This window comes from Pygocentrus nattereri, chromosome 17 (assembly GCF_015220715.1).
Source record: "Pygocentrus nattereri isolate fPygNat1 chromosome 17, fPygNat1.pri, whole genome shotgun sequence".
Classification (NCBI taxonomy): Eukaryota; Metazoa; Chordata; class Actinopteri; order Characiformes; family Serrasalmidae; genus Pygocentrus; species Pygocentrus nattereri.
In genome coordinates, this window is record NC_051227.1 from 15,351,097 (window position 1) to 15,369,395 (window position 18,299).

Sequence of the window (18,299 nt, forward strand, 5' to 3'; positions counted from 1 at the left end):
TATTATTTATATTTAAATGCATGTATAATGCATATTGTGATTTATTATAATTTTTAACAAAAAACACCAATTCTCCAATGTTTGGTGCATAAAATGTCTCAGTACCACCACTACTACCACTACCACTACTACTACCACCACTACCACCACTACCATTACTATTACTACTACCATTACCACTACTACCACTACTACCACCACTACCACTACTACCACTACTACTGCTACTGCTACTGCTACTACTACCACCACTACTACCACTACTACCACCACTACTACTACCACTACTACCACTACCACCACTACTACCACTACTACTACTACTACTACTACCACTACTACCACTACCACCACCACTACTACCACCACTACTACCACCACTACTACCACTACCACTACTACCACCACTACTACCACCACTACTACCACTACCACTACTACCACCACTACCACTACTACCACCACTACTACTACCACTACAACCACTACTACTACTACTACCATTACTCCCACCACTACTACCACTTGTACCACTACTACTACTACTACTATTATTACTACTTCTACTACTACTGCCACCACCACCAATACTACTACTACTATTATTACTACTACTATGACTACTACCACAACTACGACTGACTATGAGATGTAAAAATGAACATTTCTTCTCTTATTTAGCTCTTCAGGTGGATGTGTCTCAGATTAGACTAATACATTGACTGGACATAGCAGAGGATTCTGCATCAAACCCACTGGCTGTTACACTCTGGTAAAAACATGCTATGACCTCATTTCCAATTTTAACATATGATTAGACAAACATGCAGGCTTTGCATTCTTCACGTATTGTTTTTATATAAGTCTAGAATCGCTAGTATAAATTAGGCTGATTAATTTTATGGCAGCAATAAAGAAACTGTAACTGGAGGGAAGTTTTTTTTCTTAATAGAAAGGAAGGAAGTCAGAGCTGGACGTCAAGGCGCTCCCCCATAATAACACTAGACAGAGAATATGCTCACAGACATCTTCACAGCTCAGCTCAGGAAAGTGATGAAAGTTTGAATGTAAGTAACATTTTCTTTACTGTCTGCATTCTGCTTTAAAACTGTGAGGAACTGTGTTGAACCCGAATATTCTTGACTTTAATGTTCTAAACACAGCTCAATGCAACCGTTTGGCCACTGGGGTCAGTGTATGTATGAGTTGATTGGTGGTTGGTGGCAGTGGTCAAGATGAATTGAGTTCAGTAAAATGCAAAATGCTTTTCTTTCTGTTATTATTGATACATAATGAAACCAACAGTGTTAAAACTGCAGGTCTTTGATAAAGGATTTCCACATAGAACAAGAATTAAGATCAAACCAAAGCTTTTCTATTAATCCTGTTTCTTTAAACCTAGTTTAAAAATAATCAGGATTACATTTAAACAAAAAACTAAGTGCTGTATTATTTTAATAGTAAATCTAGATTCAATTTAATCCTGTTGCCCCAATACTCTAACTTCAGAATTAAACTTTATTCAGGGATTAAACTTCCAGTTTAGATGGTTTAATTTTACAAAATGTGTTTAACAGACTAAATATGCAGGTGACAATGTGGTAGTGTTGAACTAGTTAATTTAGGCTGAACTGTTGGCAGCTATCTAACAGGCTAACAGGCTGCTCTAATAATATTCAGCGCTAGGCTTTAGATTTTACCCCTTAAATGGCCAGAGCCCACCAGTGGGCCCAAAGTTTCACTGCACACTTTGGCTGCTTTTCCACCATTGAGCTAAATGGTTTTCAGAGTGGTACTGGGCCGTTCCGCACTGGCCTGGACTTGTGAGACCAGTTACAGTTTCGGTTTCCATCTGTTCTCTCAACATGCTCTCATCTTCTTTATACTCTAAACAGGTGGTATTTGAGCATCTGTTACTGGAACAGCCTGTACTGCGGTGGGCTTCACCTGTAGCCGGATAACTAACTACATTAGCATTAGCACCATCTGGCAGGGTCCCACTCAAAGCACCACAGAACATTTTATTTTCACTTCAGCAGCAGCATTAATCGATTTTGTGCTCTGAGGTGAGTCTTTATCCTCACAGGTGTTTGTGATCAGCAGTTTGCTAGAAATGAGCACATACTGCAATGGGAGGTACCATGCACAGTGTTAGCTTAGCCTAGCAGGCTACAGCTTGAAGCTCTACAGAACAGGTTCGTTTATAGATATAGTTTATCATCTATGTTTAATGATAGCAGAGCACCAATTGGTGGAACCAAACCTGCACTGGGTGTTTGAATCTCTTCAGCTATGCCAAGTTAACTAGGAGAGAGGAGCTGGCTAACATTAGCATAGCTAATTAGGAGGTTCCAGCTCCAGACACCAGAGAAGAGGTTTAGTTTTGGCTTTCTGTTCCTCTAACATTGGTCGCTCAACTTCCCTTCCTCAGAGTTGAGTCAGTACTTTCTAAATTTGTACCAGCAAAGATTCTGTTAGTCAGAATCGAACCCGTTCTGTGGTGAGTTTATTGAATGGTGGGTTTCAAAATCATGAACTGCTTTCATTTATTTGCCGTCCATGTGAGGAAACTGAACTTATTTGATCGTTCTGAAGTTTGAAATGATGCAGAATGATGCTGTGCCACATTACTGACAAACATAGACCCAATCAGCGAATAGCTACGTCATTACCTCATCCCACTGGACAGTTCTGCGGCCCAGAGTATGTTTAGCTAACTGTGCTGAGAAAAAAACGGGCTCAGCCTGGTTTTAAAGAGTTCCACGTCAAACTGTGTTCGTTTAGAAACGCCACTGGAACAGTTAACCTCTGTGCTCAAAACCGTTCAGCGCTGCAGTGAAAAAGAGGCCTTCTGTAACCCAAGAGCAGCTCAGCCAGTTTGCATTGAAGGCCCTGTAGTTACTGAATAATAAGCCATAGTATGTAATTAGTTTGAGACTTTAAAGGGGTTAAGAAAAATGTTTACAGTAAAACCGCAGAATAACTGTAGAATAACATACAGGACCCATCCATCCATCCATTTTCTAAGCTGCTTCTCCGTCAGGGTCGCGGGGGGTGCAGGAGCCTATCCCAGCAGTCATCGGGCGGCCCCCATGAAACATAGACAATAATTAGTGTGCAGAGTAATGTAGTTGCTGTTTGTTTATACTGCCGGATCCATCATGGCATACAACTAAAATGAATGGATGTTTAAGGCTTTAATGACAGATTTGTTTAAAATTAAATGGTGCAACTTAATTTAAAATAAAACCTAAATTAATAAATCATTGATAAGCTCTAAGGCCTGTTTAATCTTTGTTGGTGTAATCCACCTTCAGTCTCAGTGTTTTTAGCTGCTCTGACCTGTAGTTCATGTTGCTGTGTGGTAAATACAGTAGAGCTGTGAATTTGGGCTGAAACGGAAACGTTTCTGCACAGTGTTGTGTGATGGTTTGTGGTTTTGCTCTGTTAACTGGAAGTGTTCAGACGGGTTTGTAGCATTAGCCACTTTTGTAGAAGTTGCCTAGATGAGTGCGTAGCTTAGAATTATAAAGTATGTTCAGAGTTGTACACTGACCAGCCACTTCATTACATTTTAACACTCACTGTCCATTTTATCAGCTCCACTTACTATATAGGAGCATAAGAGTTACCCTTTTCTTCAGTGGTCAGGACCCCCATGGACCCTCACAGAGCAGGTACTATTTGGGTGGTGGGTCATTCTCAGCACTGCAGTAACACTGACGTGGTGGTGGTGTGTTTGTGTGTGTTGTGCTGGTCTGAGTGGATCAGACACAGCAGTGCTGCTGGAGTTTTTAAACACCTCAGTGTCGCTGCTGGACTGAGAATAGTCCACTAACCAAAAATATCCAGCCAACAGCGTCCTGTGGGCGGCGTCCTGTGACCACTGATGAATGACTAGAGGATGACCAGCACAAACTGTGCAGCAGCAGATGAGCTGTCGTCTCTGACTTTACATCTACAAGGTGGACCGACAAGGTAGGAGTGTCTAATAGAGTGGACAGTGAGTGGACACAGTGTTTAAAAACTCCAGCAGCACTGCTGTGTTGTTTGTTTAGTAGTTTCTTCCAGTCTCAGATTAGTTTCCTGTTTATCTTTTGTTTGTTTCTGTTTTTCTGTGTCCATCTCTTCATCATGAACTACATTAAAACACACAGCTCATACTTGTCTCCTGCTATCTTGACTCCTTTGTCCCCAACACAGAACATAAAAGTCCATTTTCTGTTTGTACTGATCAGGTCAGGTGGAATCATGTGCTTCAGATGTGGAGTCCTGTCACTGATCATTCTGCTGTTTATTCCAGGTAGGATTATTCTGCTTTCACTGAACTGCTGTGTAATTTTGCTGAGTCCAGTGTGTTTAATGTTTAACAAAGATTACATTTACTACATTCTTAGTAACACATGTGCTGTGTAACCTGCCTTTATAAAGTCCTATGCTTCCTGCTTTATATCACATACATAAGCATATTTAAATATTTAAGTACTTTATTATTGTTAATGTGGTGTCATTATTACTCACTCACCACCTAAGCCGCTTATCCTCATGGGTCATGGAGCCTATCTCTGGACTCTGTGGGCGGAAGGCAGGATAAACCCTGGGCAGGTCGTTAGTCTATCACAGGGCAGACACACAAGTGTACAATCACACACGCACACACACACACACCTAAGGGCAATTTAGTATCCCCAGTTCACCTGACTGCATGTCGGCGCTACTCACTGTGCCACCCAGCTGCCTGTTATTCTTTGGATTATTATTAATAGTCGTAGCATAAATGATTTTTTCTTAATAAGGTACAGGGCAAACATCATATAACAAATAATTATTTTCAAAACAAGATGCACTGAAATGCTCAACCGGGGATCTTGCCCAATCTGGCAACAGCACTGAGTGCAGGCCTGGTGTCAGAGGCAATGCCCCACTAAACCCATTATTATTTTACATGCATCTATGGGGCAGGCGAAAAAAAAACGACCAACGTGAAACTAAACTTCGTGCGCGCTGCATTTGCTGCAGGGTTTGAATGCATCATGCTGTGTTGGCTGCATTTCAGGGATGCGCTGTATGATGTAGAAACAGCTGATTTCTTAAATGGGTAGAGTTATGCATATTTGCTGTAAATGTGGCTCTCCTCTTACTTTTTTAGTCACCTCCTGTCAGAATGGTTTAAATTATTAATAAAACAAGATCAAAGGCAGTTAATAGCTAAAGCTTTTTACAGTTGTACAGTTAATATTTATTTGCAGTTACTTTAAAAACAGCAGAACATGGCCTAACAAACTTCAGATGCTAATAAGACTAGATGTATTATAATTGCAGTGAAATGTGATTTTACACACATATTTATCAAAGGCCAATGTGACAGTTTTACTAGTTCTTGTGATTGAAGGTTCAGACCCATTCGTATGTAGCAGAGACAGAAGAGCTTCATCAAGATGAAGGGCTGCAGTTACTGAGAGTAGAAATAATCAGAATTAGAGTCAGTTCTACAGTGTAAGTCTGTGAGGAGCTCAGATTGGTGAGATATGTGTTTCAGTTTCAGGTTCTCTGGGTCAGAGAGTGACCATGTCCTGCAGGCCTCAGACTGTCTGCGCTCTGAGAGAATCAGCAGTGCACCTGATCTGCTCTTATTCAACCACCATCAAACCTCAGCAGATCTTCTGGTTCAGCCCCAAAGAAAGGGCTAAATGGAGGAATGAGGACGATCCAGAGGATTTAGCTTTAGACTCAGACTACGCAGGACGAGTGAGATACACTGAGACTCAGTCCAGCTCCACTCTCACAATAACAGACCTGAGAGAGAGAGACTCAGGAGAATATCAGCTCATGGTCATCACAGGAGGAGGAGAGAGATCTAACAGCTCGGCATTCAGACTGACAGTTACAGGTAATTAACTAATTTAGTTTTAATGTTGAATTATTTATACAGCGGATTTGATAGAATATTTTTTGAAATTGAAGTGATAAGACATCATAGTGGCATATAGCATATAGAGTCGTGTGCACAGTTCAAATGATGTTTTTTTTTGTACATTTTAATACACACATTGTTTATTTACTGAATTTAAAATGTGGCCTGTGCAAATGTTAAGACACATTTTACATTTTATGTTTTATTTATGTTAAACTCTAAATAAACAGAAACTCTAAATAAACAGAAACATTTACAGAAATATTTAAATACAGTACCGTTACTAGCATCAAAATGACCTACATCACTTATTCATCACAGTGAAATAATTATGTATTACATCAACTGTTAAATTATCCTTTTGTTTTTCATGTATTTATTTCACCAACTCATTGCTATTTTTTACCTATGCATAATTATTACATTACTCACCTTTTCATTTCATTTTCTCTTCCCTTGTTCTTCCTTTCTACCTTAAACGATGAGCAGCAGTGAGCAGTGCTTGTGTTCTTAATAGCTTTAAAATAATGTCAGACTCAGGAAAACATCCTTCACATGTCCTTATTAAAGAAGGCCGAGAGGAAGACATCGTGTTCTGAGAGACATAAGCTGGACGTCCGTCCCACCGCCGTCTTAAAAGATCAGAGCATAAACTTCGTCTCCTCTACAGACCAGTTTCTGCTCCGCCGTGTTGAAGGCCATAAACTTTTTACTATACAGAACGGACTAAACTTTCCGATGGGGAATGTAATCAGATACAGGCGTTTACACGGATATTATTCTTCTATTTAACTGATTATTTACAGGATTGCCCACCTTGTTCAACTGGATGTAAATTGAATTCCAAGCATGGACATATTCTATTCTGATTGAGCTGTTAGCCAGATTATTCACCAATTATTAGGCTGCATGTAAAAATGGCTTATGACAAACTCATTTGAGTTACAGATCTACAACCCTGTTTCCAAAAAAGCTGAGACATTGTGCAAAGTGTAAATAAAAACAGAATGCAATAGCGTACAAATCATGTAAACGCTCTTTTAAACCCTGTTTGATTAAAAATAGCACAAAGACACATATCAAATGTTGAAAGTGAGAAACTGTATTGTTTTTTGAAAAATATATGCCCATTTTGAATTTGATGCTGGCAACATGATTTCACAAATCAAGTCCTCGAGAGCGACATTCATCAACCCCAAACAACACTGCAACCATGGAAAGGGAAAAAGGTTCAATAAAGATGTAAATCTTTGCTTTTGACTGGATCGTTAAACTCAGGCATTAGACTTTTTCACCCATTTTGCTTAATGTTTGAGCGCTGGAATGTGAGGCTAACTAACTCAAACAGCTCACATATAACTTGATCTCAAGGTTCCACAATTCTGCCATCTACTGGTCTTTATGTTCTTCTTTGAAGTGGACGATTTTCAAACAAAGAAAGATTTTAGATCGCTCTGAGTGCAGATCACTCACTCTGGCTGAGTTGGGTTGTGAACTCTCAGCCATCAATTATGAAGTATGCATTACTTTCAACTGGGCCTACATTTCATCTTAAATCATGAAAGATGTTTTGTGACCTGTTCAGCTCAGCGACCCAGACCCATGTGATACTGCTTTGTTTCACACTTGAATAATAATTTTCATAATTAAATGTGTTTATTTTTAAAAATTCAATTACATAACTGAATTTAGAACATTCAATGACAGCCCTAGTAACTAATGTAATTTATTGGACAGAAGCATATGTGGGCCTGTACTCAGAGGGAGGCAGTAATTAGTGGGCTGGTAATGTAACTGTAAGTCATGCAAACATAAGTGGCAAACAGATTAATTTAATAAACTTAATAAAATGTCATGTCTGAGACAACACAGCCATGGGCATGGCATGCAGACAGCTAAACTGAGGCATTCGTGGGCTGGAGGTTAGGGATCTGGCCCTGTTAGGGATCCTGCTGGTTCGATCCCCAGGGCCGACAGTCCATGACTGAGGTGTCCTTGAGCAAGACACCTATCCCCCAACTGCTCCCTGGGCGCCGTGGATAGGGCTGCCCACCGCTCTGGGCAAGTGTGTGTTCACTGCCCCCTAGTGTAGGGGGCAGTGAGCACACACTAAAGGCTGGGACTCAAATGCTTGTGGATAATCTACTGTATGGCATCACTCACATGCGGAACCTGCACCCAACCGCCAGCAGTAATGTCAGTTACAGGAGTTCACCATCTCCTGTCAGAGAATCTCTGCAACACTACAGTCTGCAGTCTTGTAGGAACTCACCTACTTCTCCTGCACACTCAGTGAATTCGCAGGTCTGACACTCTGGAGTCCATGCTCCTAGTCAGTGCTACATTCCAGTTCTTGTAAATAGCCGGTTGCATGGCTCTCAGATTCGGAATAAAAATGTAGTCAGAAGAAAACGTAGTAGTACAAGACATTGTAACAAACAAAATCTGATCCCGGTGAAATGCACAAGTAATGTAAGCTTTGTTGACCAACCACATCAAGTCCTGAAAGTCTCCTTATTAAATGTCTGCTCACTCACAAACAAGTCTTTTATCATAGCTAAATTAATTGAAGATTACTGTCTGGACTTCCTTTTTCTAACAGAGACTTGGCTTGATGGTAACGGAGCAATAGTACTAAATGAAGCTTCTCCTTCCAATTTTAACTATTTTAATGTCTCTAGAGTAAATAAGAGAGGTGGTGGTGTTGCTTGTTTTTACCATAAAGCATTCTGCTGTAAGCAGATCTCACTAGGGGAACAATCTACGTTTGAATATCTAGCAGTACAACTGAACAGTACTTATCCAGTTCTATTGATTGTTATATACCATCCTCCCAGACTACATACAGACTTTCTTGAAGATTTTGCAGAAATGCTTTCTAGGATTTTAATTGATTTTGATTATGTTTTAATTACTGGGGATTTTAATATTCACATGGATATACCCACAAATCCAGTCACTTCAGAATTCATGAGGATGCTTAACTCTTTTGGTCTCACACAACATGTATCAGGTCCAACTCATAGGCACGGCCACACCTAGGATTTGATCATCTCTAAACGCATAGATGTTAATAATAGTGAAATTACTGATGTTGCAATCTCTGATCATTTTGGTGTATTTTTCAATATGTTATTATCTATTAGAACACTCCGTGAAAAGCGCACAATAACCAAGCGTTATCTCAGTGCTGGCAGTGCCGTGGCCTTCACAGACATGATACAGTCCCTCCCTCCCCTCTCAGAAAATGGGAATGAGTTAGTTGAAACATTCACACACAGAGTTAGGAGCTGTATTGATGTTGTGGCACCAAAAGTAACTAAAACAATTTTTGGAAGAATTAAAATGCCCTGGAGAAACACTACATGTATTATAAAACTCAGGCAAGACTGCAGGCAGGCTGAGAGACGTTGGCGAAGGTCAAAATTGGTAGTACATTTTGATATCTAAAACAACATTGCAGATTTACAACAGTGAAGTGAAATCAGCACGGAAAAACTATTACTCTACCTTAATCGACTCAACCAGTAATAACTCAGCTGCCCTGTTCAGAAGTATAGATCGGCTAGTAAACCCCACCTCCCATGTCTTCCCTGAATCCGTTTCAGTTGAAAAATGTGATGAGTTTGCATATTTTTTTAGGGACAAGATTACTAATTTAAGGCAGAATATAGCAACAAGCACTAATAGACTACCAGCCCTGATATCAGTTAGTCATCCTAACTGTAATATGTCTTATTTCAAGGAAATTGACATGGTAACACTATTTGACGTGATTTCATCACTTAAATCGTCTACATGTGAACTGGACCCTTTACCAACATACTTTTTCAAGCAGGTTCTGAGCTCATTATCTAATGAAGTTCTAATGATTGTTAATCAGTCTCTGCAACTGGGAGAATTCCCTAATATTCTTAAAACTGCAATGGTTAAACCACTACTAAAGAACAGAAATCTTGATTCCACATTTCTCAATAATTATCGACTTATATCTAACCTTCCTTTTCTTAGCAAAATCATTGAAAAAGTTGTGTCAACCCAGTTGAATGATTATGTTAAAGTAAACCAAATAAATGACACTTTTCAGTCCGGTTTCAGAGCTCTCCATAGCACTGAAACAGCACTAGTTAGGGTAGTAAATGACCTTAGATTGAATAAAGATGCAGGCAAACTCTCAGTCCTTTTTCTCCTAGATTTAAGTGCTGCTTTTGACACTGTTGATCATGAAATACTTATTGATCGACTACAGAGCTGGGTAGGCCTTAGTGGCTTAGTCTTAGACTGGTTTAGATCGTATCTAACTGGGCGCGATTACTATGTTGCATTAGGTACCTCTTCCTCCACACGTCAAAAAATAACTTGTGGCGTCCCCCAAGGATCAATTCTTGGGCCTTTACTGTTCAACCTATATATGCTTCCATAACCGCATATCATTAACAAACATGGTATTAGTTATCATCAATATTTCTTTAGAACCTAAAGCCCTAAAATCAATTAGCTCACTGTTTGAGTGCATAGGTGATATACAGACATGGATGTCCGACAATTTTCTGCAATTAAATAGAGAGAAGACAGAGGTTCTTGTTATTGGCAGTGATTCACAAAAGCATGATGTTCAGACTTATTTAAATCAAATGAATCTGAAGGCCAAACAATGTGTTAAGAACTTGGGTGTCACTTTTGATAATGAGCTCAGCTTTAAATCACACATCATGACTACATGCAAGACAGCTTATTTTCACCTTAGAAACATCGCTAAGGTCCGAGATATGCTCTCTCCTGCTGATAGTGAAAAACTTGTCCATGCATTTATCACATCAAGGATAGATTATTGCAATGCTGTTTTATCTGCTCTCCCAAAGAGCTCTATCTCTCACCTACAGCGAGTTCAGAATGCTGCTGCAAGGGTCTTGACCCGGAGAAGAAAGAGAGATCATATTACACCTGCACTCCACTCACTGCACTGGTTACCTGTCAGTTTTAGAATAGATTTTAAGGTTCTGGTGATGGTTTTTAAATGTCTTCATAGTCTTGCTCCTCTTTACCTCAGTGAAATGATGGTGAGATATGTAACTGTCAGGTCTCTCAGGTCTTCAAACAGTAATCTACTGGTGATTCCTAAAACCCGGTTAAAGATTGGCGAGGGTGCTTTTAGCCACTATGGCCCAAAGCTTTGGAAATCTCTTCCTGAGGAGCTAAGAGGCATTACATCCCTGTACAGCTTCAAGAGTAATCTTAAAACCTTCCTGTTTAGATCTGCTTTTAGTTAAGAAACTTTTGTCTGTTCTATCTTTTTCATTTTATCTTTTTCAGTTTATTTCATTATTTTATTTTGTTTCCTTCTATCTTTATTTCTTTTAATGTGTTTTGCTTATCTTTGTTTTCTTTTTATTTATTCTGTAAAGCACTTTGAGTTGCATGTATGTATGAAAGGTGCTATACAAATAAAGATTATTATTATTATATTATTACTATTAGTGTGTGTGAAACACCTCTAAAATCACACTTGGAGCCTAGGTTTGCAAATTTGCAAAAGTGCAACCGAATCCATAAATCAAGCACTGACCTGCCTTTTTATAAACGACACTGTTTGCAACACTTATTTTCTGTGCTGCAGTCACTTGTTGACTTACACGATTATAATAATTTATCATTTATCAATACGAAAGCATTTTTGTAAAAAGAGCTGTATGCGAACATTTGAACACCTCTAGTGAAATTCCAAGTTGTTGTTGATTTTCTAACTGAATATAAATAAATGCATTAAGTCCTCTGCAGGGACTTAAATATGCATTTAAAAATTACAATTTTCTGCAAATGTTAATGCACAGTTTGTATTTACTTGCTGAGTTTAACATATTGGAAAAACTTTATATTGAGTGTCTCTAATAACTGTGTAGTTTCACATGGATAACATATGCAACAACACTGTAACTACTGGTGATTTAGTCAATGTTACAGTGTTATGGATTACAGAAGTACAGCCTCATGTAATTACACAAGTGTATCTTCTACTCAGGAACTTTCCTGTAGTGCAGTGTTAAAGTTACACTTTATAATAAGTGGACAGTTCCTGTGTAGTTGATATATAGGTACTGTGTAATAATGGAGTGGTAATATAGACACTGCTTTACTGGGCAAATGCAACACATTTAATAAATGTCCTAAAAGTGAAATACATTTTAAGATGAGGGCGCGTCTGCTGTTTTGTCACATTACATAATGGTTTAAAGCTGAAACTGCTTACAGTGTCACAGCACTAGCAACATAAATGCTGTCTAAATGTTAGGAAAGCTGGCAGATCCAGTGTTTTAATATAAGTTATTACACACTTCCTTTTACTGCTGGGAAAAAGGAACTTCTAAAAAAGCTGCTGTTCCATGTTGTTGTAATAATGTTATATTTGTGTTATTACCCTTGTGTAATTACATGAAAGAGAATTGGCTGTAACAACTATTAAGATATACTTGTGTAATCATAAGTTGATCCATGTGTGTAATTACATAAAGTGTACTTCTGTAACAATGACTAAATCATTAGTAGTTACATTGCTGCTGCATATGTTATTCACATGTAGCTACATGGTTATTACAGACACTTAACAAAGTGGGGCCAATAAAATAAAATAGGACATATATTTGTTTTGCTTTCTTTTCCCCCACAATGTTAAAATTAAAATGTGCATTAAAATGTGCAGTTTTTTATTTCAAGCCTTCCAACATTCGTCTCCCCGACTGGACAGACCAAATCTACACCCTAAACATGAAAACTGGACATCTGAGGTGTGAAATGCACTGATGAGAGTTTAAGTTTGTAGCTGGTGTTACTGAGAGTCACAGAAAGTGCAGCTAACTTCTAAGACTGAACTCTCAGCTTTACACCAAGCATGGAAATAAAGAAAGGTCAAGAGTGGACACAGTAAATACTGGAAAAATGTACTTTATTTTCAGTTTGGAGCTTCTGTTTAATGTTTTGTTAAATAGATGTTTTCTGCTTTTTTCCTGATGCTGAAAAGTGAATCATTTGTACTCGCTGGGTGTTTTGACTGGAGGTTAAATGAATGAAGAGCGGTCTCTGACTTTTACACAGAAATGTACATGTTTGTTCTTCTGTATCTATAATATGATTTCTGCTCAGACCTGCAGGTGAGGGTGGATCCTGACACTGTACAGCCGAGAAAACTGACCTGTATCACGTCCTGCACTTTGACTTCTGCATCTTATTACTGGTCTAAAAATGGAGGAAGAATCAGTGGGAAAACCAGCCAGAGCACTTGGGTTTCATCCAGTGATCCTGGCAGTTACTCCTGCTCTGTTGTCACAGGAAGCCATGAAATCTACTCCAGCAGTGTGTGTGAGTACGAGAGCTGTTTATAACTTCATATTTATGATCTGATTCAAATAAAACGGTAATGTTTTATGTTTACAGGCGTTTTTGGTGAGAACTGTTGGAATGTGAGCTACTCAGACAGAAGACTGTGTGCTGTGGAGGGATCATCAGTGGACTTTCTCTGCACTTACTCACATCCCAGTCGTCTCACAGTTAATGAAGCTTTCTGGCATTACGAGCCTGGAACGAACCCGAAGGATCTGAGTCTGGACGAGCGGTTTGCTGGTCGAGTAGAGTTTCTCGGGGACAAACAGGGAAACTGCAGTCTGAGAATGAGAGACGTGAGAAAGAACGACTCTGGAGAATATCACTTTAGATTTATTACCAACACTGACGGATTCTTTGGTAAACCTGGAGTCATTCTGAATGTTACAGGTACCTCTCCTTGTCCAAGTTAGATTTTTGGTGGGTTGTGGGCTATGTGTGCACTGTGGGCTTAGAATTTTAAGGTTTTATATGAATTCATTGGAATTTTGAGAAACTGAGGATAGAATTAAGTTTCCTATCTTGATAAAGTCACTGAACATTAAAATCCTACCTTATTTGTAAAAATCCATTTTCTGGGATGGAACAAACACAGATGGTGCCATTTAATTTTGAGGGCTCTTAATTTGAATGTACACCAGATAAAACACACCGGCATCGTGTAAGCGCAGCATAAGTAAAGCCAAATACTGGGCGTCCAATCTACACCGCCTCCAACTCAGCACCGCCGCGTCACAGCTTCAGGCAGGAATATCAGCTATTTTCTCATTTTTCTCTAATTGAACAGTATCAGAGAGAATGTAGCCTTCACTGCTCTGCAAATACCAGACCACCACAATCAACACATTTTAGCAGGTTAAGATTTTAAATAGAGTTGTGAACACTATTGAAACTGTGAGTGAAAAATAAGCAGGACATTAGGTTTTGTGGGGTTTTTTGGATGTTAGACATGCATTTCCATCAACTTGTGAAACTCTTGTTCTGACTTTGTCATACCTACTGACCAACTGACAAGCACATTCTGCTTATTTTATTATTTTTATGTGACAGATCCTGTTTCTCTGTTTCAGCTCTCCATTCAGAAAGGCTGTAGTCTGTTCTGCTCTCTCTCTTCCTTTTAAAAGCGCTTGTCTCCTCCTCAGTGCAGCTCTGCCTCTCCTGCATGCTCTATGAGTTTGTTTTAAGAGGGAAAATCTGTCACATGACACTAAAATAAAATATTACCTGCAACTTATGTGACCATAACCTACATCGACAAACTATTTAAAGCGTTAAAACATTTTCCATTCTAAAAAATCATTTGGATGGAAACTTTTCCACTGATTAAAATCGAAGCGTGTCTGTTTCATCAGGTGAAACACTAAAAAGACTTCAGAAATGCCTTTGATGTAAATTAGCCTTGATTGTGTTGAGAATTAAAGTTGCTTCTGCTAACAAACCCAAACTGCAATAGAACCTCACCAAACTGTTTCAGATGCAAACTCTCTTCTCATTAATGCTTAAAATGTTTGAAAAGTAGATACATATAAAGGACTAATTCAGAATACCTACTACAGTGTAGCACCACACATCATATACATTTAATTTATAAGTATTTACAAATATTTTCTGAGTCGAATCTACAAAATTGAAAAAATTTCAGATGAGAATTATTGAGAGAAAAGCACTTCAAACTGAGGTTTCATAGTGTATTACATAATGTATATAAATACAGTACATAAATAATTGAGAACAGGAATAACAAAAACATTAAAATGCTCAAAAAGAAATGAGAAATAAAAGAGGACATTTATTAAACCTGATCAAAATTTTCACCACATCAACAATAATTGGCATCAATTGATTACATGTGCATAACCCAATAACTCTGTCACATGGAAGCTAGAAATTCTAAACCCACAATATGTCAGAATATGAAGTTTGAAAAATGTGAAAAATATTTCTCTATTTTCAGACCTTCAGGTGAGTTCAGGTCCAAGCAGTCCATCACAAAGTCAGACCATAACACTGTCCTGTAGCTCCACCTGCACTGTGCCCAACAACCCCACTTACATCTGGTCCAAGAACAGAGAGCCTGTAACCAACAAACCCACCAAATACAACAAGCTCTACCTGGAGTCAGCGAGCAGTGAAGATATACGCCAGTATTCTTGTGCTTTAGGAAGCAGAGGTAGGTCAACATGTACTCAAGAGTTGGGCAGAATACTATAAAAAGTATTATCTATAAAGTTTTATATATGTATATATACTATGAAATATTATAGTTTATATTTATTATATTAGTATAAAAGTAAAAAAAGTAAATCTGATTGAATTCACTCTGTTCCACTGTACCTACCACATTACTGGTAAGTAGTTTTCTTCATGTCATTTTTATTTAAACTGTTAATATGTAAAATATCTGCTTATCATTTGAGAAGTTTAGAAGTTCTCAACTTTTTTTCACTCTCTTTACCTGCTTCATGCTAGCTAAGCTAATGCTAATCAGCTCCTCCCTCCTAGTTAGTAGCACCGTTTAACATTTATCAGTTGTTAGATGGATGAAAATCTATTGAGGGATGTAAATGTGTACTGCGTTCACTTATTTAGTGACCATGTAAGCAAACTATTCTTTTTTTTTTTTGGATCGTGAAATAACGCAGAGTGGAATCAAAAAATCACGATTGCTTTGTCACTTAATGCTTACTTCACTTGCATCACACTGGGTTGAGTGCTTTGTACAAATAAGTCCAAACTACCCTTCAGCTCAGACACTTCCAGACACAAAAGCCATTGCTGATATGTACAAAGAAAGATACAAAGTTAATGAATTTCAATACTAGTACTTAGATTAGTGCTCACTTAGTGGCTTCACAAAGACTCTTCAATTTGTAGACTGCAAGAGAATCCACTGTTTGGCAACAGCATTGGGTCTCATAGATACTGTATGCACATATATGTATTTATTCACAATAGATGTATTAGTATGCATTGTGTGTCTATACGTGTGCATATGTGACAATCCATTAAAAGGTACAGCAAAAATATGTCATTTAAATGAAGCAGTTTAATGTTATGGATGATCAGTTTTTACTCTGTTCTGGCAAATGCAATACCACAGCAAAACTATGCAAATCCATGCAAATCCATAATCATAAGGCAAACAGGGTGAGAATACTGAACGATGAAAGACTAGAATTACTATACTTTGCAAAAACTTTAAAAAAAATTATTGCATTGTTCAATAATGTATTTTCACTCACAATGCAAAGCCAATAACATTTGTTTATCCTCAGCTTTTCACCCACTGTAATTGATTGGGTTTCAGCAGGTCTAGAACGCAGTATAATGCTGATGCTCATCGCTGTGACCATTGTGGCCGTAATAGTCATTGTAATAATCATTGGATCAGTGTGGAAGTGTTTTGTGGTCAGGAGGAGGAGAACCGCAGAGCGAGACATGGCTGTCCAGGTACTGATATATTTTACTTTCTACGTTTATGAACATAAAGATAAAGTAAGGCCTGTGAATAAAGACTGAAACTGTTCTCCTGATCTCTATCTGAAAGACTCCGAAGCCTGGAGACGATACATACACAGCTCTGAACCCGGTTACCATGTCCTCCTCAGATTACGACACTCTGACAGTAAGTCTGCAGTGTGTGTGTGTGTGTGTGTGTGTGTGTGTGTGTGTGTGTGTAACTATTAATATGCAGAGTGTTCAGATCCATGTTTTCTTCTGTAGAATGTTACAGGCGCTCCCAGTGACACATACTCAACCCTCAACCCTGCAACCCTGGAGTCTGATTATGACACCCTGACAGTAAGTCTGCAGCGGTCTTAAAAGGGGTGTTTATTTTGCTCATTTTAGAGGCTTGATTTCATTATTTGCAGTTTTTATTCATGAATACATTTTTTTAAAGTACACATAAATAGTAATGACATTGTTCACACTGAGTCTGAAATGATGTGACTGAAAGGCTGCATAAGGTTTTAAATGGAGCTAATTGTGTTTTCTATTCTGCAGAATGTGCTAATAAAAAGCCAGACAGTGCCTCATACGCTTTTAAGATTGTGTGCAACATATTATTAAATCTAGAAAAACTAACTTCATCCTTGGTTTGGCAGATCTGAGTTTAATGTTTATAGCCTATTAATAACATATTGTTAATAACTGTTTTTTAAGTTTTAAGACTTCATTTTTTACAATTATATATATATATAGTGAGCATTCATTATCTCTCTAAGCTCTAATGTTCTTTTATTTTTCAGCATTGTACTGGCTCTCGTAATAATTGGCGTTGAATCCTACATTGTTATTATGAGACTCTCAGGGTAAGTGTACATGGTGTATATGCATTACTCAGACTTTTGTTAACTTTTTAACTGGAGCGCTCATTAAATCAACACTCTTTTCCTTTCTTTATTGACAGACAGACTCAGCAGAGACTGTACATCAAGTCTGCATTTGTATTTATTAAGAAGATCATTACAGATATTCTGGGTACTTTGTATCACTTTGGATTCCATTGTGTGCATTTTATAAGCCACCATTGATAAGAGTGTCTTCTAAATAAATACATTTAAATATATAATTGATATATGATAATGATAAAAGCTCTGCAGATGACATTTCATATATGTATGAAATAATCTCATCACAATTACTAAAATCTCACCATAAACACATCTCAGAGCCCTGATTGCTAAAATCTGCAGGCAGCCATTTGGGTTTTCATTGAATTCATTCATACAGTTTTGTTTTAGCTGAAATAAATTATATTCCAACTGGAATGTTAATCAAACCATGAGGTGGTGCCTGAAAGACTAAGCCACAGTGTGCAGTATTCAGTGTTTAAAATACAGCTGTACATTTTAGCTTTGCTGAATGTAATGGTTTCATTTTCTGTTCTTTTTAGTGAGTTTTCTTTTTCCTTTGTCTTTCTTGTTTCATAATGTCTCTTATATTGTTATTATTTGCTATTTTTTTTTCCATTGTCTTAATTTCAGCTGCCATGTTTATGAGCAAAGAA

The 18,299-nt window shown here is 38.0% G+C and overlaps 1 protein-coding gene across 1 annotated transcript; it reads left to right on the plus strand.

The window, feature by feature from the left end:
• The first annotated feature begins 3,966 nt into the window (after positions 1–3,966).
• LOC108416649 lies at positions 3,967–17,871 on the plus strand. Its single transcript, XM_037546516.1, has 11 exons — positions 3,967–3,978; positions 4,239–4,303; positions 5,540–5,890; positions 13,052–13,267; positions 13,343–13,678; positions 15,243–15,458; positions 16,596–16,738; positions 16,836–16,913; positions 17,012–17,089; positions 17,539–17,601; positions 17,700–17,871. Exons 2-10 carry the CDS (start codon positions 4,252–4,254, stop codon positions 17,569–17,571), a joined length of 1,503 nt encoding a protein of 500 aa, XP_037402413.1. The 5' UTR covers positions 3,967–3,978; positions 4,239–4,251; the 3' UTR covers positions 17,572–17,601; positions 17,700–17,871.
• The last annotated feature ends 428 nt before the right edge of the window (positions 17,872–18,299 follow it).